The sequence below is a fragment of the Sinocyclocheilus grahami genome, unplaced genomic scaffold (genome assembly GCF_001515645.1).
Source record: "Sinocyclocheilus grahami isolate Dianchi unplaced genomic scaffold, SAMN03320097.WGS_v1.1 scaffold10.1, whole genome shotgun sequence".
Taxonomy (NCBI): Eukaryota; Metazoa; Chordata; class Actinopteri; order Cypriniformes; family Cyprinidae; genus Sinocyclocheilus; species Sinocyclocheilus grahami.
Window position 1 is genome coordinate 2,498,699 of NW_015505189.1, and position 17,769 is coordinate 2,516,467.

The 17,769-nt window shown below is 38.2% G+C and overlaps 2 protein-coding genes and 1 long non-coding RNA gene across 5 annotated transcripts in view; all 3 read left to right on the forward strand.

The window, feature by feature from the left end:
- The first annotated feature begins 2,384 nt into the window (after positions 1-2,384).
- Positions 2,385-7,185, forward strand: LOC107593615 (uncharacterized). Of its 2 annotated transcripts, XM_016283414.1 has the most exons (11): positions 2,385-2,580; positions 3,217-3,951; positions 4,253-4,405; positions 4,725-4,836; positions 4,968-5,115; positions 5,218-5,265; positions 5,556-5,633; positions 5,909-6,046; positions 6,222-6,305; positions 6,428-6,478; positions 6,711-7,185. In XM_016283414.1, exons 2-11 carry the CDS (start codon positions 3,252-3,254, stop codon positions 6,819-6,821), a joined length of 1,623 nt encoding a protein of 540 aa, XP_016138900.1. In that variant the 5' UTR covers positions 2,385-2,580; positions 3,217-3,251; the 3' UTR covers positions 6,822-7,185. The 2 variants fall into 2 exon arrangements, with proteins under 2 accessions (XP_016138900.1, XP_016138907.1); XM_016283421.1 differs by lacking the exon at positions 5,909-6,046.
- Positions 7,186-10,371: 3,186 nt separating this feature from the next.
- On the forward strand, positions 10,372-11,645 carry LOC107593642 (uncharacterized). Its single transcript, XR_001610107.1, has 4 exons — positions 10,372-10,506; positions 10,682-10,765; positions 10,888-10,938; positions 11,171-11,645. It is a non-coding gene; the product is annotated as an uncharacterized lncRNA (long non-coding RNA).
- Positions 11,646-12,530: 885 nt separating this feature from the next.
- LOC107593628 (eukaryotic initiation factor 4A-I) overlaps positions 12,531-17,769 on the forward strand; it is a 6,630-nt gene continuing 1,391 nt past the window's right edge. Inside the window, exons 1-11 of one of the 2 annotated variants that reach the window (XM_016283442.1) lie at positions 12,531-12,591; positions 14,017-14,065; positions 14,552-14,684; positions 14,995-15,134; positions 15,529-15,697; positions 15,854-15,963; positions 16,348-16,491; positions 16,786-16,923; positions 17,001-17,090; positions 17,373-17,452; positions 17,538-17,702. In XM_016283442.1, coding sequence (XP_016138928.1) covers positions 12,569-12,591; positions 14,017-14,065; positions 14,552-14,684; positions 14,995-15,134; positions 15,529-15,697; positions 15,854-15,963; positions 16,348-16,491; positions 16,786-16,923; positions 17,001-17,090; positions 17,373-17,452; positions 17,538-17,682 — 1,221 coding nt within the window. In that variant the 5' untranslated portion in view covers positions 12,531-12,568 and the 3' untranslated portion in view covers positions 17,683-17,702. The remainder of the gene's footprint in view (positions 12,592-14,016; positions 14,066-14,551; positions 14,685-14,994; positions 15,135-15,528; positions 15,698-15,853; positions 15,964-16,347; positions 16,492-16,785; positions 16,924-17,000; positions 17,091-17,372; positions 17,453-17,537; positions 17,703-17,769) is intronic. The other variant, XM_016283433.1, reaches the window with a different exon arrangement.

A 17,769-nucleotide genomic window follows, 5' to 3' on the forward strand; every position in this document is an offset into this window, starting at 1 on the left:
CCTGAAGTTGACTTAAACGTACATAAAGAAATTAAGGGAATGGGGGAGGGGTTTCATTTAAAAGCGTATGTTAAAGAATATATAAAAAGTTTGCATTATTCATTTCTTCAAATTTACACAGATGGATCAAAGAACATAGAAACTGGAAGGACATGTGCTGCATTTTTCATTCCAGAATTTCAGGTTAGGAAGGCTGGAAGAATTACGGATGGTACTTCTGTATATACAGCAGAGATGGTAGCTATCCTTATGGCATTAGAGTGGGTATATGAAGTAAGACCGGATAAAGTAATAATATGCTCTGACTCAATGGCAGCTCTTATGAGTTTACAATCATGGCAATCAAATAGAAAAGACATTTTAACAGAAATCATGATTACACTATATAGTATTAAACAGATAGGGATAATTACTCGGTTTATATGGGTACCTGCACATGTGGGAATTCAAGGTAATGAAGAGGTAGATAAAATGGCTAAAGAATCCTTAAATATGGATGATCCCAGTATAAATATTGCACTCAGCAGAATAGAAGGAAAACAGTTCATATTAAATGCATGCAATATTGTATGGCAGATATACTGGGACTCATGTCAAACAGGTAGGCATTATCACAAAGTACAAAGGACAAAGGAGTATAAAAAGAAGAAAAATCATTCATAACATAAGTAGAAGGGAACAAGTCATTTTAACACGTATACGAACAGGACACTCAAATCTTAATCAAACACTATACATTATAGGGAAACATAATACTGGTCTATGTGATGTTTGTTTAACAGAGGAATCAGTGGAACACGTTATGATGATATGTACAGCATATGGAAGAGAAAGGGATGGACTTAGAGATGAATTGCAATCCTTAGGAGTTAAAGAATTTTCATTAAGTAGTATTCTGAATGATGGTATAATCTTTCGCAAAATGACCTGTCTGTCCGAATCTGTTCTTCCTTTACTGTATTGCATACATTTTTTTTTCTGATCTCTCGTACCTTTTTTGGACACAAGACTCACCGTCTCTGGAGAGATGTGCAACGCTAAAACAACTCCAATCTCAGCAATGCAAGTTGAAACAGGAGAGTCCCCATTAGAAATAAGACGTAAAAAAATGATCTGTTACTTTGTTGCTTAATTTGCAAGGGCATAATTCAGATCATCCTACAAAATCAATATTAGAGGGGAGTTGGGAGACAATGAACTTAACAGGAACAGGGTTTGCATGGGAAGTAAAGGATTGGGCTGCAAAAATGTCACCAAATAATATTACGTTTTCACCAACAGTTACAATTTCCCCAATACCTCCTTGGTTTTTCAGTCAACCTAAAGTTGATTTTCAAATTCATGAATATATTCAAAAAGGACAGATTGACATTGATATCAAAACCCATTCAACAGAATATATCAGAACAGTTTATTATGCATTTCTGCCAATATACACTGATGGCTCAAGAAACCCAGAAATAGGTCGTACTGGATCTGCATTCTATGTTCCAGAATTTAAAATCGGAAAATATGGAAGGTTAACGGATGGGACATCAGTATACACAGCCGAAATGGTGGCAATTCAAATGGCACTTAGTTGGGTAAAAGAAGTGATGCCAAATAAGGTAGTGATTTACCTTACCAGTCTTCAAACTTTTCAAACTGTTAGATATGATATCTTTATAGAAATAATTAATATATTGTATAGATTAAGAAATGCTGGAATGATAGTTAATTTTGTTTGGGTTCCAGCGCATGTTGACATACCAGGAAATGAAAAAGCTGATAAAATGGCTAAAGAGTCACTTAATCTGAATACTCCTACTATTTCAGTTTCACTAAGCAGGATGGAGGGGAAAAGTATAATTAAAGAAGCTTGCAATTGGAAATGGCAAGGGAATTGGAATGACTGTAAAACAGGAAGACATTTTTATAATATACAAAACAGGGTAAGTCAAAGCAAAATTATACTGAACTTAAGAAGAGAAGATCAGGTCATTTTAACAAGACTAAGGATGGGTCATACAAAACTTAATTCTACACTTCATATAATAGGGAAACACAGTACTGGATTATGTGAAACATGCCAAGTAAAGGAAACAGTTGATCATGTGTTGTTACTCTGTCCTAGGTATGAACAGGAAAGGAATGAACTACAAAGAGAATTACAGAATTTAGGATGTAATGAATTTTCAATCTGCAACATATTAAACACAAAACAAGGATGTGGTAAAATAATGAAGACAATTTTAAAATTCATTAGGAATAGTGGACTTAAGAATAGCATATAGGATTCATAATATATAACTAGACTGAAATCACTTCACACTCCAGCACAGGAGGTGGCGGTATGCACCTTAAAAGCTGATATGCGACCCGCCAATAAATCCACAGAAGAAGAAGAAGAAGAAGATGTCATCAGTTTCGCGCGGCGTTGCTGTTTACGCTTTCGTGCAAAGAACGCGACTATATTCATTGATTGAGGTGGAAACCTTCATTATGCTCAATTTGGTTTATCTGCCCCAAATTTGTGGAAAATAAAGGCGAAGCTGCTGTGTGTGCTGTTATCTTACATTGGTGTAAAACTGCACGTAAAAGGTGAGTGATATGTGAGCACAATTGAATAGACTGTAGGCAGCTGTTAGCTCGAAAGCTAGTCAGCAAATTTGCACATGCCAACAAGCGAAAAATACCAAAGGAACCGTGAATTATAACGTCTACCGTCATTGCCAAACGCACTAAACACGAGTTGTTTCAAGAAATGAAATGGCTTTTGAACGGCTTGGTGGATATGAAGCTGCATGAGACATGTTCTCCGTTCATTTAGTCGTTGATTATACAATTGCCCATGGATATATCTGAATATACTGAACATGAATATATCTGCAAATGTCATGAATCGTGCTTGGTTAAACGAGCACAGACAATTGCATTCGGTCTAATAACGCTAATACCTGCTTTCTGTGTAAATTGTTCTGCTCCAGTATTCGATGCGTTTAAATGAGAGTAAATGAGAACCGTATATAAAATATGCTATTGTATGTATTTAAAATGTCAAAAGTAGATATATGTATGGTAGCTAACATCTGCTTCACTTTGCGAGTCACCATATATAACTGACTTGATTACTGGTCTTATAAGTAACAAGTAACACATCTGTACTGTGCAAATTACCTGCCTGCACCTTAAACAAAATTCAAGGCACTGAAATGACCCTAATTCTCACCCTTGCAGGCGGCGAGCTGGCGCAGATAGCAGGTCTATGGACTATGAGAGACAGCGGTGGAAGCCTGGCCCAGAACCGCTGGCAAGGTGAACTCTCCTTGACTGTGAGCCAGAAAGCCAGCAGTGTTGGGGACATGGGAGGTGTTCTAATGGATCCAAACTCCCCTCCTAATGCTACCAGCCCCATTCACCTCAAACTAGGTCACAAGGAACAAGTCTGGACTGGAGAGTACATTGAACCGGTAGAGGATGATGAAGAAGCTGGCTTTGATGAGGATGAAGAAGATATGGAAGAAGAAGAACGAGATGAGGAAGACATCGATTCAGAATGTGTTCCATGGGAGGAGAAAGATGAAGTGGAAGACTGGCAAATGCCATTTGAATCACAACCGCAAGCCATGCTCGCTAATAATTATCGGCAGCAGGTGTCCTTGCATGAAGGGGAGGCCAAATTCCAAGCCAGAGACTTTCCTGAGAAGCCTTTCTGGATTCGGCTTCGTGGACTTAGACAGCAAAGGCTGAAGCGATGGCGAAGACTGCGGTCTAGTGCAAGGATACGCAACCGGCTTGTGCAGAATTGGAAAACGTGGAGACAGCGGGCCCAGTGGGCCAGCACCTTAGGGTATCGACGGGCAAGGAGGTGGCGCCAGTATAGCCTTTATGCCAGCAAGAGACGGTATGAGCAGGGATATGACACCATGGGCTCATCACAAACAGGTTTGGAGACAAGTGAAAGAGAAACAGGTGAGACTTTCTTTTCTCGTTATTTAGAGCAGAGGTTTTCAATCTGGGGAATGGGGCCGCAAGGGAATGCTTTGATTTAAATAAATGAATGACTGATTGATTGATTAAAATAATATGAATTATATTTTAAATGCATCAGTACAGTACTATAGTGAGTAGAAATAAAAAGGCAATAATGTAACATAATAGAAATTAATTATTTTCGGAGGGGGTCCCTCACACTGTTGAAATCTACTGATTAAGAGTAAGTAGAATTATAGTCAGAACTGCAATATATTATATGTTTGTTTTCTCTCCACAGAAAACAATTTCTCTGTTTTCAATGGTTATCATGGGGTTTCTCAGTCTAATTCAACAGTCAGTGGTGGTCAGGAATATCTTTCTATGCCCCTGAAGCCCACCACTCAGAGGATGGCGATGACCCTTACAGAGGAGCACAGGTCCTATGTCCAAGGTAGAACTGTTGTTCTCTAAAAGCTGTAGAAACATACATCCAATCTCTTTTGGTTATGATATGGAAGTATGTCCAGTGATTAATATTTGGAAAATATAGGACTTTACGCCAAGATTGCAGTTTAAAGTGGATGTTATACTCAAGCTATTGGCATAAAACTGGCATTAAGACAATTTTTTTTTTGTTTTATTTTATTTCTGAATCATCCAGACTGCCTTTTTAAGTAGACAAATGAAATTTCTCACCTAATTTGGTGTTTAAATGGAAAACATGTTCAAAACTCTGTGGTTCCTTATGCATGCATTTATTTATTTTTCAGGTCTTCTTGACAAGTACCTTCAAAAGTATGGAAGTCTGATTCCTGTACATTCAGATGATATTGTTGAGGAATTGCAGGGCGTCTTCAATGAGGACTTCACTCAGCCACACAGGTCTCACACATGCACAACCTCAAATACACTCTCTTTCTTTCAGTTGTTTGTCTTTGTGCATTTATTGTGTACCATATGCATCTTTGGAAGGAACTAAAGTTTTTTTTTTTTTCTTTGCCATGTGCCCACAGGAAAGTCATGGTGCAACATTTAATTCAGTCCTACCAGAGATCACCAGGGACTGCCATGGTGAAAGGGTTTCGGGTGAATTACAAGCGTCATGTTCTCACAATGGATGATCTCAGCACCCTCTATGGACAGAATTGGCTCAATGACCAGGTCAGTTTTGAGTTATAAATGCAGAGCACTATTTTCCATTCATTTTTCATCTGTCCAGCTTAATGCACACATTGTTCTTATGCACACATCTGCTTTCTTAAGGTCATGAACATGTATGGAGACCTTGTGATGGATTCGGTGCCTGAAAAGGTGATTATTATTCTTTAGTTATTTCTCATTTCTCCTGTGTAATTCTCCTATTCTGTCATATTAGTTAACCTGATCCTAGTTCAACCTTAATAACAAACGTTATGAAATACAAATGTATCCTGGACTGTTCAGTAATCAATGTATATAATAAAGTGAACTTTTTTAGACACAAATTATTGTGAGTTGGTAAGTCAGTTTTATAGTTGTTGTTGATTGTTGGGGAAAGTTAATTTGTATTCAGTTGTGTTCAGTGCTTTCTGTTATATCTAATGGCATCTCCTTCATTTTAGGTGCACTTCTTTAACAGTTTCTTTTATGACAAGTTGAGGACCAAAGGTTATGATGGAGTGAAACGGTGGACAAAGAATGTAAGAAAATTCATAAGAACAGCATTTATTTGCAATACATTATAAATGTCTTTACTTTTGATAAATTGAATGCAACCTTGCTGCATTATCTGTAATTTCTTAAAAAGAAAAATCTTACTGACCCCACACTTTAGAAGTTTATGATCTTCTTATGTACATAACATAATCATGTACTAATTAATGATTAATTTATTTGGGTCCATTCTTTAGTAATAATCCTTAAAGCAAATCAGCAGAACTATGATTTTATTAATAAAAGTACAAACATGTTTCAGGTGGACATCTTCCAGAAGGATCTGTTGTTGATTCCCATTCATTTAGAAGTGCACTGGTCACTGGTCTCGGTTGATATTAAACAGCGCTTCATCACGTACTTCGATTCTCAGCGAACCCTTAATCGCCGCTGCCCCAAAGTAAAAGCCCTACAAAAAATATTGTTTTATGCACAGTCAAAAACTTCTTTAAAAGCTATAAAATTTCTTTAAAGTTGTGTGTAATGTCTAAAACATTAGATAAAAAATTAATTCTTAACCTTTGTTTTTGTGTTTGTAATTTATCTCAGCTAAGTGACATTTTTTCTCTCCACAGCATATTTTTAAATACCTTCAGGCAGAAGCCATGATAAAAGAGAAGAGAGACTTTTGCACAGGGTGGAAAGGTTTTTTTAAAATGGTGAGACCAGTCACTGCAGTGACTGTTACCATAAATTGCTACTTGACTTTTTTTGTAATGTCTAATGTTGTTCAGTTGTTTGATTGACAATTATTAGAGCCTCTCTTTTTTTTTTGTTACAGAATGTTGGCAGACAGAATAATGACAGTGACTGTGGTGCATTTGTCCTGCAGGTATATATACACCAACTTCATTCTGAAGTTTTATGGGTGGTTGATAAGAATCAGATTAACTGACTCAGTACTGTACATTTATAGCAGTTTATCCAGAGTAAAATCCATTAAGCTCTATTAAAAACCATAAAGCATTTGTCAGAACATATGTTGTTTGAGATGTCTTTTCATCAATTACACACAAAAGGTTTACCTCTTATTTCTCTCTTTATTTTCTCCACCTCTTCTTTAGTATTGCAAGTGTCTCGCATTGGGTCAGCCCTTCAGCTTCAGTCAACAAGACATGCCCAAACTGAGGAGACTTATGTACAAAGAACTGTGTTATTGCAAGCTCTCACTGTGATATTTGTCTAAAGACTGCACAGCCAGTGGAGAAAAATATACATTTGTCCAAATGGCCTGAGAGACTTCACACTGAGGATATTTCATCCTCGCTCACTTTTATTTTTATTTTGTATAACTTTTTTTGTTTGGTTTCGTACTGGAGCCCAACATCTTGCCTGAGAGATCTGAGGTGATTTACGGTCGACAGCCTGTCTTGCCCTTGTGACATATTGCCTAAAAGGAACACTCTGTTTCAGATTTTGCTTTTGTTCTGTGCATAAAGATGTTGCTGATCCGAAATGTTGGCATGAGGGTATCTGTGCTCTAACTCAAGTGACAAATCATGTCTGCAGTTTTGTTTTTAATAAATCATCTTATGAAAATAATGATCTGTGTATTCATCGGAACACTTATTATTCTGTGAGTCACGTTGCAATTAATGATAACATGATATTATGAAATGGCCGGGATTTATAATGAAGTGGTGTTACTGAATCAACGTGTCAGTGAGGTATTCTCAGGTTATGCTGTGTTCACCCTTATTCAAACTGGAAATGATACCAGTAAGCTGGTTTTTCCTCAAAGCATATTTGTATGGACTATTAAATGACCCACTAGCAACACAAGCTGTGAATCATAAATGACTCACTTGCAACGTTTATGTACAGGAAAACAGCTCTTGGGTAATAAGGGAAGAGTTACTTCTGGCTGTATTTTCTAGAAGTGAGCAAATTAGAATTTGACATAGGAACAAGGTTTTTTTATTTACTTTTTTTAATTCCAGTACAGTTAGCAACAGCTCGAAAGCAAAAATAAATAAATTAGTAAGACACACATTAACATAATGAAAGTACTTTTACAGTCTATTCAAATCCAATTAACAAATACGTCCTCATAGCTCATATATTGTTACTTCAGTCACTTTCACATTTTATTTAAATATGTATAATAACCTCAAATTTTAGGGATGAAAAAATGGTTTACACTTTGCAAATTAATTGTTATTAATTTAGTTATTTTACTCATTAAAACAGGTCATTTAAAAAAAAGTATATTCTGGAAAACCAAACGTCAAATTTCTTAGAGAAAAGGCAAAGTTGTGGTTTAACTTCAAGCTAGGATTTTTCGTGACGTCTCAAACAGGCGCTTATAATAGGGCGGTACCGATCGTTTCTGAACCAATGGGAAGTCACGCTGGGCGGGTGTATAATCTGACTGAACGGGACGATGGCCAATCAATGAGAGCTGGTTGTCGTCACGGTTTAAGTATTTGCGCGTTTCCGCCAGTCCTCAGTCCTTTGTGATAATGTCGTCTGAACATGAAGATAGGTAAGATAACGTGCTCGAAGAGTCTTTTCCCCCGTTTGTGTAAATGGTTGCCGTTCACTTTAAATGTTCAGCCAGTGTCGTTGATTTCACCTGATTTGTTTGAAAATATAGAATATTTGTCTTTCATCAGCGATTCAAAAGCTAACATTATCAGCCGGTTTGGTACGTTCGTTCTTTATGGTTCCCGCCTCGTTGAAATGTTTTAGGAAAGTGTTTTTTTCACCAGGTAGTGTAAGCACCAGTCACTTTGTTTTAACGTTATATCCGTAATGTTTGTTGGAAAGTCTTTTAAAATGGGTTTTGTAACGTTTACTCGACGTTCCGTTAGAATGCCGGTTCTTGTGACGCAACGTGTCTCACGCGCTCGTTCAGTTCCTCGTGTGACCGGCGCGTGCATGCGGCACATGGTCGCTCCCTTCTCCTCATTTTAAGCCGATTACCTACATTTTAAAGATTTGTTGTAATATACTTTACGTGAGAACTCCGTATCTGGTGCCATGTAGTAATAAAAATGGGATTCGTTAGCAGATGTAGGCCTGAAAATGAGAAATTATGTAGGGCACATGGCCTTTCCTGGGCGAGACAATGGAGTGGTCTGGCAGTGTAGGCCCAAGGCCTATCCTCAGCTAGGCCTTGGGCCTATCCTCAGATAGGCCCAAATATAATATAAATTGATAGAACTTTTTATTTTATTAATTATTTAAGAAAAGAGGAAGCAATGTCGTCGTTGAAAAGTTAACTAGTATTACTGTATGTCTAAAAATAAATGTCGTCATGTATTGGTATAATACTGTGGTGACGCACATGTTAATTTTATATCGCTTTTTATAAAATCCTACATTTTAATGATCGATTGTTACCGACGCGTCATTGTGAATTAGTGGAGCCACGTTGATAATGGCGCTCAGCGAAAATGGCTGCCACATTTTACGACGAAGTTACGATGTCTGTTTAAATTAAAACTAACGCAGTTTTATCGGTGTTGCCGATGATTACGATCAAAATCGTCATCCAAACCGGTGTGACGTTTTCCCTGTGGACCCAAAAGAAAACGTTAGACAGCATGATAGGTCACTGTTCACTTTCATTTTATGGAAAATTATCTAATGAAAGTGAACGGTGACTGAGGCTGTCATTATACTTTTGTGTTCCATAGAGCAAAGTCACGTGTTTAAGTAAGTTTTAGTTTTTGCGTGAAACTTCTCTTTTAAAGTAGGTCTTTTAGACATTTAACAATAGATGTGTAGGCAATTCCCCTGCACTAAAAGGGACTGGGTGTAGCAAATATTGGTTGGAATCCACTCAATCTACTGTTTAAAGGTATTGTGAAAATGTGCTCTTGGGTTTTTTTTTTTTTTAAGTTCACAACTGTGAATGTGAAATTAGTTTTACATAAAAGCTATACTAATTACAACGTTTTGTTTCAGAACCAGAGACAATGGCCCTGAGGGGATGGAGCCAGATGGCGTAATTGAGGTTGGTGTCTCATAAGAGCCATTTCACATACAGTATAAGCATTGGTGTTTTTTTTTTTTTTAAACCACCTTTAATTGTATTGATAACAGGTGAGAACCATTACTGATTCAGGCTTGTTGTAGCACTGTACAGGTTGGTGCTTTTCCATAGAGGAAAGTGTAACAAACTGTAAGAAACCTTTCCAAAAAGGAAGTTTTATAAGCATGTCCCCTATTAAATGGGCAAGGCTGTGTCTGTCAGTGACACAAAGTCCTATATCTGTTAGGGGCAGAGCAAATGAAGGCCATATTCATCCCAGTCAGCTCAATACAGTGAGAAAAAGACTGTTTCATGGTATGGGCACAGATACTTGTCAAAGCTTGTATAGCGTTGATCCCTCTTTATGTTAGGAATTAATTACATGGGAATGGCAGAGTTCTCTCTCACTATATATATTATGTGCATGCATGGTTTTTCCTCAGTCTTTTTTTTATTTATTTATTTTACAGAGCAACTGGAAGGAGATTGTTGATAGTTTTGATGATATGAACCTGCGAGAAGCTCTTCTCCGAGGAATCTATGCTTATGGTTTTGAGAAACCTTCTGCCATTCAGCAGAGGGCAATTCTCCCTTGTATCAAGGGTATGTAAAACTCAATTTCTTAAATAGTCTCTGTGTTTTAGTCACTTAATGGAGTCATAAGATCAGTTTATTCATGCCCTTATCAATTGGGCAGGGCAGTGTCTGTCAGTGATATTAATAAAAGTACAAACATGTTTCAGGTGGACATCTTCCAGAAGGATCTGTTGTTGATTCCCATTCATTTAGAAGTGCACTGGTCACTGGTCTCGGTTGATATTAAACAGCGCTTCATCACGTACTTCGATTCTCAGCGAACCCTTAATCGCCGCTGCCCCAAAGTAAAAGCCCTACAAAAAATATTGTTTTATGCACAGTCAAAAACTTCTTTAAAAGCTATAAAATTTCTTTAAAGTTGTGTGTAATGTCTAAAACATTAGATAAAAAATTAATTCTTAACCTTTGTTTTTGTGTTTGTAATTTATCTCAGCTAAGTGACATTTTTTCTCTCCACAGCATATTTTTAAATACCTTCAGGCAGAAGCCATGATAAAAGAGAAGAGAGACTTTTGCACAGGGTGGAAAGGTTTTTTTAAAATGGTGAGACCAGTCACTGCAGTGACTGTTACCATAAATTGCTACTTGACTTTTTTTGTAATGTCTAATGTTGTTCAGTTGTTTGATTGACAATTATTAGAGCCTCTCTTTTTTTTTTGTTACAGAATGTTGGCAGACAGAATAATGACAGTGACTGTGGTGCATTTGTCCTGCAGGTATATATACACCAACTTCATTCTGAAGTTTTATGGGTGGTTGATAAGAATCAGATTAACTGACTCAGTACTGTACATTTATAGCAGTTTATCCAGAGTAAAATCCATTAAGCTCTATTAAAAACCATAAAGCATTTGTCAGAACATATGTTGTTTGAGATGTCTTTTCATCAATTACACACAAAAGGTTTACCTCTTATTTCTCTCTTTATTTTCTCCACCTCTTCTTTAGTATTGCAAGTGTCTCGCATTGGGTCAGCCCTTCAGCTTCAGTCAACAAGACATGCCCAAACTGAGGAGACTTATGTACAAAGAACTGTGTTATTGCAAGCTCTCACTGTGATATTTGTCTAAAGACTGCACAGCCAGTGGAGAAAAATATACATTTGTCCAAATGGCCTGAGAGACTTCACACTGAGGATATTTCATCCTCGCTCACTTTTATTTTTATTTTGTATAACTTTTTTTGTTTGGTTTCGTACTGGAGCCCAACATCTTGCCTGAGAGATCTGAGGTGATTTACGGTCGACAGCCTGTCTTGCCCTTGTGACATATTGCCTAAAAGGAACACTCTGTTTCAGATTTTGCTTTTGTTCTGTGCATAAAGATGTTGCTGATCCGAAATGTTGGCATGAGGGTATCTGTGCTCTAACTCAAGTGACAAATCATGTCTGCAGTTTTGTTTTTAATAAATCATCTTATGAAAATAATGATCTGTGTATTCATCGGAACACTTATTATTCTGTGAGTCACGTTGCAATTAATGATAACATGATATTATGAAATGGCCGGGATTTATAATGAAGTGGTGTTACTGAATCAACGTGTCAGTGAGGTATTCTCAGGTTATGCTGTGTTCACCCTTATTCAAACTGGAAATGATACCAGTAAGCTGGTTTTTCCTCAAAGCATATTTGTATGGACTATTAAATGACCCACTAGCAACACAAGCTGTGAATCATAAATGACTCACTTGCAACGTTTATGTACAGGAAAACAGCTCTTGGGTAATAAGGGAAGAGTTACTTCTGGCTGTATTTTCTAGAAGTGAGCAAATTAGAATTTGACATAGGAACAAGGTTTTTTTATTTACTTTTTTTAATTCCAGTACAGTTAGCAACAGCTCGAAAGCAAAAATAAATAAATTAGTAAGACACACATTAACATAATGAAAGTACTTTTACAGTCTATTCAAATCCAATTAACAAATACGTCCTCATAGCTCATATATTGTTACTTCAGTCACTTTCACATTTTATTTAAATATGTATAATAACCTCAAATTTTAGGGATGAAAAAATGGTTTACACTTTGCAAATTAATTGTTATTAATTTAGTTATTTTACTCATTAAAACAGGTCATTTAAAAAAAAGTATATTCTGGAAAACCAAACGTCAAATTTCTTAGAGAAAAGGCAAAGTTGTGGTTTAACTTCAAGCTAGGATTTTTCGTGACGTCTCAAACAGGCGCTTATAATAGGGCGGTACCGATCGTTTCTGAACCAATGGGAAGTCACGCTGGGCGGGTGTATAATCTGACTGAACGGGACGATGGCCAATCAATGAGAGCTGGTTGTCGTCACGGTTTAAGTATTTGCGCGTTTCCGCCAGTCCTCAGTCCTTTGTGATAATGTCGTCTGAACATGAAGATAGGTAAGATAACGTGCTCGAAGAGTCTTTTCCCCCGTTTGTGTAAATGGTTGCCGTTCACTTTAAATGTTCAGCCAGTGTCGTTGATTTCACCTGATTTGTTTGAAAATATAGAATATTTGTCTTTCATCAGCGATTCAAAAGCTAACATTATCAGCCGGTTTGGTACGTTCGTTCTTTATGGTTCCCGCCTCGTTGAAATGTTTTAGGAAAGTGTTTTTTTCACCAGGTAGTGTAAGCACCAGTCACTTTGTTTTAACGTTATATCCGTAATGTTTGTTGGAAAGTCTTTTAAAATGGGTTTTGTAACGTTTACTCGACGTTCCGTTAGAATGCCGGTTCTTGTGACGCAACGTGTCTCACGCGCTCGTTCAGTTCCTCGTGTGACCGGCGCGTGCATGCGGCACATGGTCGCTCCCTTCTCCTCATTTTAAGCCGATTACCTACATTTTAAAGATTTGTTGTAATATACTTTACGTGAGAACTCCGTATCTGGTGCCATGTAGTAATAAAAATGGGATTCGTTAGCAGATGTAGGCCTGAAAATGAGAAATTATGTAGGGCACATGGCCTTTCCTGGGCGAGACAATGGAGTGGTCTGGCAGTGTAGGCCCAAGGCCTATCCTCAGCTAGGCCTTGGGCCTATCCTCAGATAGGCCCAAATATAATATAAATTGATAGAACTTTTTATTTTATTAATTATTTAAGAAAAGAGGAAGCAATGTCGTCGTTGAAAAGTTAACTAGTATTACTGTATGTCTAAAAATAAATGTCGTCATGTATTGGTATAATACTGTGGTGACGCACATGTTAATTTTATATCGCTTTTTATAAAATCCTACATTTTAATGATCGATTGTTACCGACGCGTCATTGTGAATTAGTGGAGCCACGTTGATAATGGCGCTCAGCGAAAATGGCTGCCACATTTTACGACGAAGTTACGATGTCTGTTTAAATTAAAACTAACGCAGTTTTATCGGTGTTGCCGATGATTACGATCAAAATCGTCATCCAAACCGGTGTGACGTTTTCCCTGTGGACCCAAAAGAAAACGTTAGACAGCATGATAGGTCACTGTTCACTTTCATTTTATGGAAAATTATCTAATGAAAGTGAACGGTGACTGAGGCTGTCATTATACTTTTGTGTTCCATAGAGCAAAGTCACGTGTTTAAGTAAGTTTTAGTTTTTGCGTGAAACTTCTCTTTTAAAGTAGGTCTTTTAGACATTTAACAATAGATGTGTAGGCAATTCCCCTGCACTAAAAGGGACTGGGTGTAGCAAATATTGGTTGGAATCCACTCAATCTACTGTTTAAAGGTATTGTGAAAATGTGCTCTTGGGTTTTTTTTTTTTAAGTTCACAACTGTGAATGTGAAATTAGTTTTACATAAAAGCTATACTAATTACAACGTTTTGTTTCAGAACCAGAGACAATGGCCCTGAGGGGATGGAGCCAGATGGCGTAATTGAGGTTGGTGTCTCATAAGAGCCATTTCACATACAGTATAAGCATTGGTGTTTTTTTTTTTTTTAAACCACCTTTAATTGTATTGATAACAGGTGAGAACCATTACTGATTCAGGCTTGTTGTAGCACTGTACAGGTTGGTGCTTTTCCATAGAGGAAAGTGTAACAAACTGTAAGAAACCTTTCCAAAAAGGAAGTTTTATAAGCATGTCCCCTATTAAATGGGCAAGGCTGTGTCTGTCAGTGACACAAAGTCCTATATCTGTTAGGGGCAGAGCAAATGAAGGCCATATTCATCCCAGTCAGCTCAATACAGTGAGAAAAAGACTGTTTCATGGTATGGGCACAGATACTTGTCAAAGCTTGTATAGCGTTGATCCCTCTTTATGTTAGGAATTAATTACATGGGAATGGCAGAGTTCTCTCTCACTATATATATTATATGTGCATGCATGGTTTTTCCTCAGTCTTTTATTTATTTATTTTACAGAGCAACTGGAAGGAGATTGTTGATAGTTTTGATGATATGAACCTGCGAGAAGCTCTTCTCCGAGGAATCTATGCTTATGGTTTTGAGAAACCTTCTGCCATTCAGCAGAGGGCAATTCTCCCTTGTATCAAGGGTATGTAAAACTCAATTTCTTAAATAGTCTCTGTGTTTTAGTCACTTAATGGAGTCATAAGATCAGTTTATTCATGCCCTTATCAATTGGGCAGGGCAGTGTCTGTCAGTGACATTCTGACCTATATCTGGTAAGGGCAAATTAAATAAAGCCCATATTCATCCCAGTCAACTCAGTACAGTGAGGCATAGACTGTTTCATGGTATGGGCATAAGCTGGCTTGGTACTGTAAATTGTAACAGCCAGAGTAAAACTCCATGTGATTGATTGGGCATTTGTTAATTTTCTGCCTTTTTTTGTGTGTATGTAGGTTATGATGTCATTGCACAGGCTCAGTCTGGCACAGGAAAGACCGCCACCTTTGCTATCTCCATCATGCAGCAGATTGATGTGGACCTGAAGGCTACACAAGCTATGGTGCTGGCTCCTACCAGAGAGCTTGCCCAACAGGTGAGAACCATTACTCATTCAGGTTTGTTGTAGCACTTTGCATTCTGTGTCTCCAAAACCTCCAACAAAAAGGCAGAATCAGTACAAAGTGTGGCAAACACTTCAGTTTTATAAGCATGTCCCCTATTAAATGGGCAAGGCTGTGTCTGTTAGTGACACAAAGTCCTATATCTGTTAGGGGGAGAATAATTGAATGCCATATTCATCCCAGTCAGCTCAACACGGTGAGAAAAGACTGTTTCATGGTATGGGCACAGATACTTGCCAAATCTCTGATGATAAGATGATTGACTAGTCATTTTGCAGTGACTCGTGAGCACAGATGTTTTTTCAGATCCAGTTAAATGGAGTTGATCTATTTTAGTTATTGCTAAAATGTCTTTGTCTTCCTCAGATTCAGAAGGTGGTGCTGGCTCTTGGAGACTACATGGGGGCAACCTGCCATGCCTGCATTGGTGGCACCAATGTCCGTAATGACGTTCAGAAGCTTCAGGCTGATGTGCCCCACATAGTAGTTGGAACCCCTGGCCGTGTGTTTGACATGCTCAACCGCAGATATCTTTGTAAGTGCAGGTGACAATCACTTGTTTCAGTGGACTGTCTTAATTGAGACTTGTACTAGCATTTTCTCAACTACCTGTTCTATTAATTGAGTTTTTTCTTAACGGTTTAATAATCTGCATGGCAATGGCTTGAAATTACGACTTTCCCTTTTTCAGCTCCCAAATATATAAAGATGTTTGCACTGGATGAGGCAGATGAAATGTTAAGCCGTGGTTTCAAGGACCAAATCTATGAGATCTTTCAGAAGTTGGGCACAGATACTCAGGTGAGCTAATCCTTTTTGGTTTGATTTTCTTGGTACCCACACCAAGTCTCTCACCTACCAGCTTTCTGTGCTGTGATGGGAATCATGAACTTTGGTAGAGTAATGTAACTGCTCTCCACTATGATTGGGCTCATGGGTCCCTCTTCATGACTATTAAGCAGCTGACATTTTATATCCTAAATGCGTTTTTAATTGCTGTATATTTTAACTTCAAGAGATGAAAGCTGGCATAGCAGTAAATTGTCTGTCTTGGTCAAATCTACTGCAATAGGATGATCACGGTGACTGTAAATTTACCTTTTCATGTTATGGGCATGTTCAGGTTGTGGTTAGTGTTAACTCATTTTGTAAGCTGTAACGTGTGCACATTTTTACCATTTCCAGGTGATTCTTTTGTCTGCCACCATGCCTCAGGAGGTGCTGGAGGTGACCTCAAAATTCATGAGAGATCCTATTCGTATCCTAGTTAAGAAGGAAGAGCTGACCCTTGAGGGTATCCGGCAGTTCTACATCAATGTTGAGAAAGAGGTGCGTGGAGAATTTGGGGTTAAGGAATATTTGTATCAAAGCTTAATTTGTCCAAGGTTACAATCATTTGTTACTGAAGTTGTAATGCTGTTTTGTGATGATCCCCATGCGTGTCAACTGATCCCAGACTCCCTGCAGTGCTCAGTGTCTGATGAGTGTTTTGCTTATCTGTGCATTTGAGCCTGTCGGATTCTGTGAACATGATCTTGACTTTAGTCTGAAAACAGCACCAACTAGTGGCAGAGCTGAAGTTTTTTTTTTGGCGCTAAGTTGTTTCTCTCTCTATCTTTTAAGGAGTGGAAGTTGGACACATTGTGTGATCTTTACGAAACCCTGACCATTACTCAGGCTGTCATTTTCATCAACACTCGTAGAAAGGTGGACTGGCTGACTGAGAAAATGCATGCGAGGGACTTCACTGTTTCTGCGCTGGTGAGTGACTAACATATTGTGACATTTGTTAAATGATATATCTTTATGTGTTTTATGAACTTGTACTGTTTTCGTAGCATGGTGACATGGAGCAAAAGGAGAGGGACGTCATCATGAAAGAGTTCCGCTCTGGCTCCAGCAGAGTCCTCATCACTACTGACCTACTGGTAAGCAACCTTCACCCACAATTCTGAGATGATACCAAGGATACCTCTTCCACCAGCTTTCTGTGCTGTGATGGGTATTAAGGTCTTTGGGAGACTATTCTAACTGCTCTCCACAGTGCCTGGGCCGCCACGTCCCTCTGCACGACTATAAAGCAGTTGACATTCACACTTGTTTCAAACATTTGCAGAATCTGTGCTTTTAAATATTTAGGTTGCTAGTTGACTGTCTTTTTGTTCTTGAATCTGTACTAAAGTCTTTCATTTATTTTTATGTACTTTAAGGCAAGAGGCATTGATGTGCAGCAGGTTTCCCTGGTAATCAACTATGACCTTCCAACCAACAGGGAGAACTATATCCACCGGTAAGTCAACAAAGCTCTTTCTGCTATCTTTGACTGATTGGTGCAATTCTGGCTGTTGTGTAATATCAGTGCTTTATTTGTGTAGAATTGGACGTGGTGGCCGTTTTGGCAGAAAGGGTGTTGCTATCAACATGGTCACTGAAGATGACAAGCGCACACTCCGAGACATTGAGACCTTCTACAATACAACTGTGGAGGAAATGCCCATGAACGTTGCTGATTTGATCTAAGACCCTGCCTCATCCCCCATCTCTATTCTCTCAACCCCCCCCCCCTCCCTTCCCCCTTTCTTCTCATTCCCTCCCGCATCTCTTTTC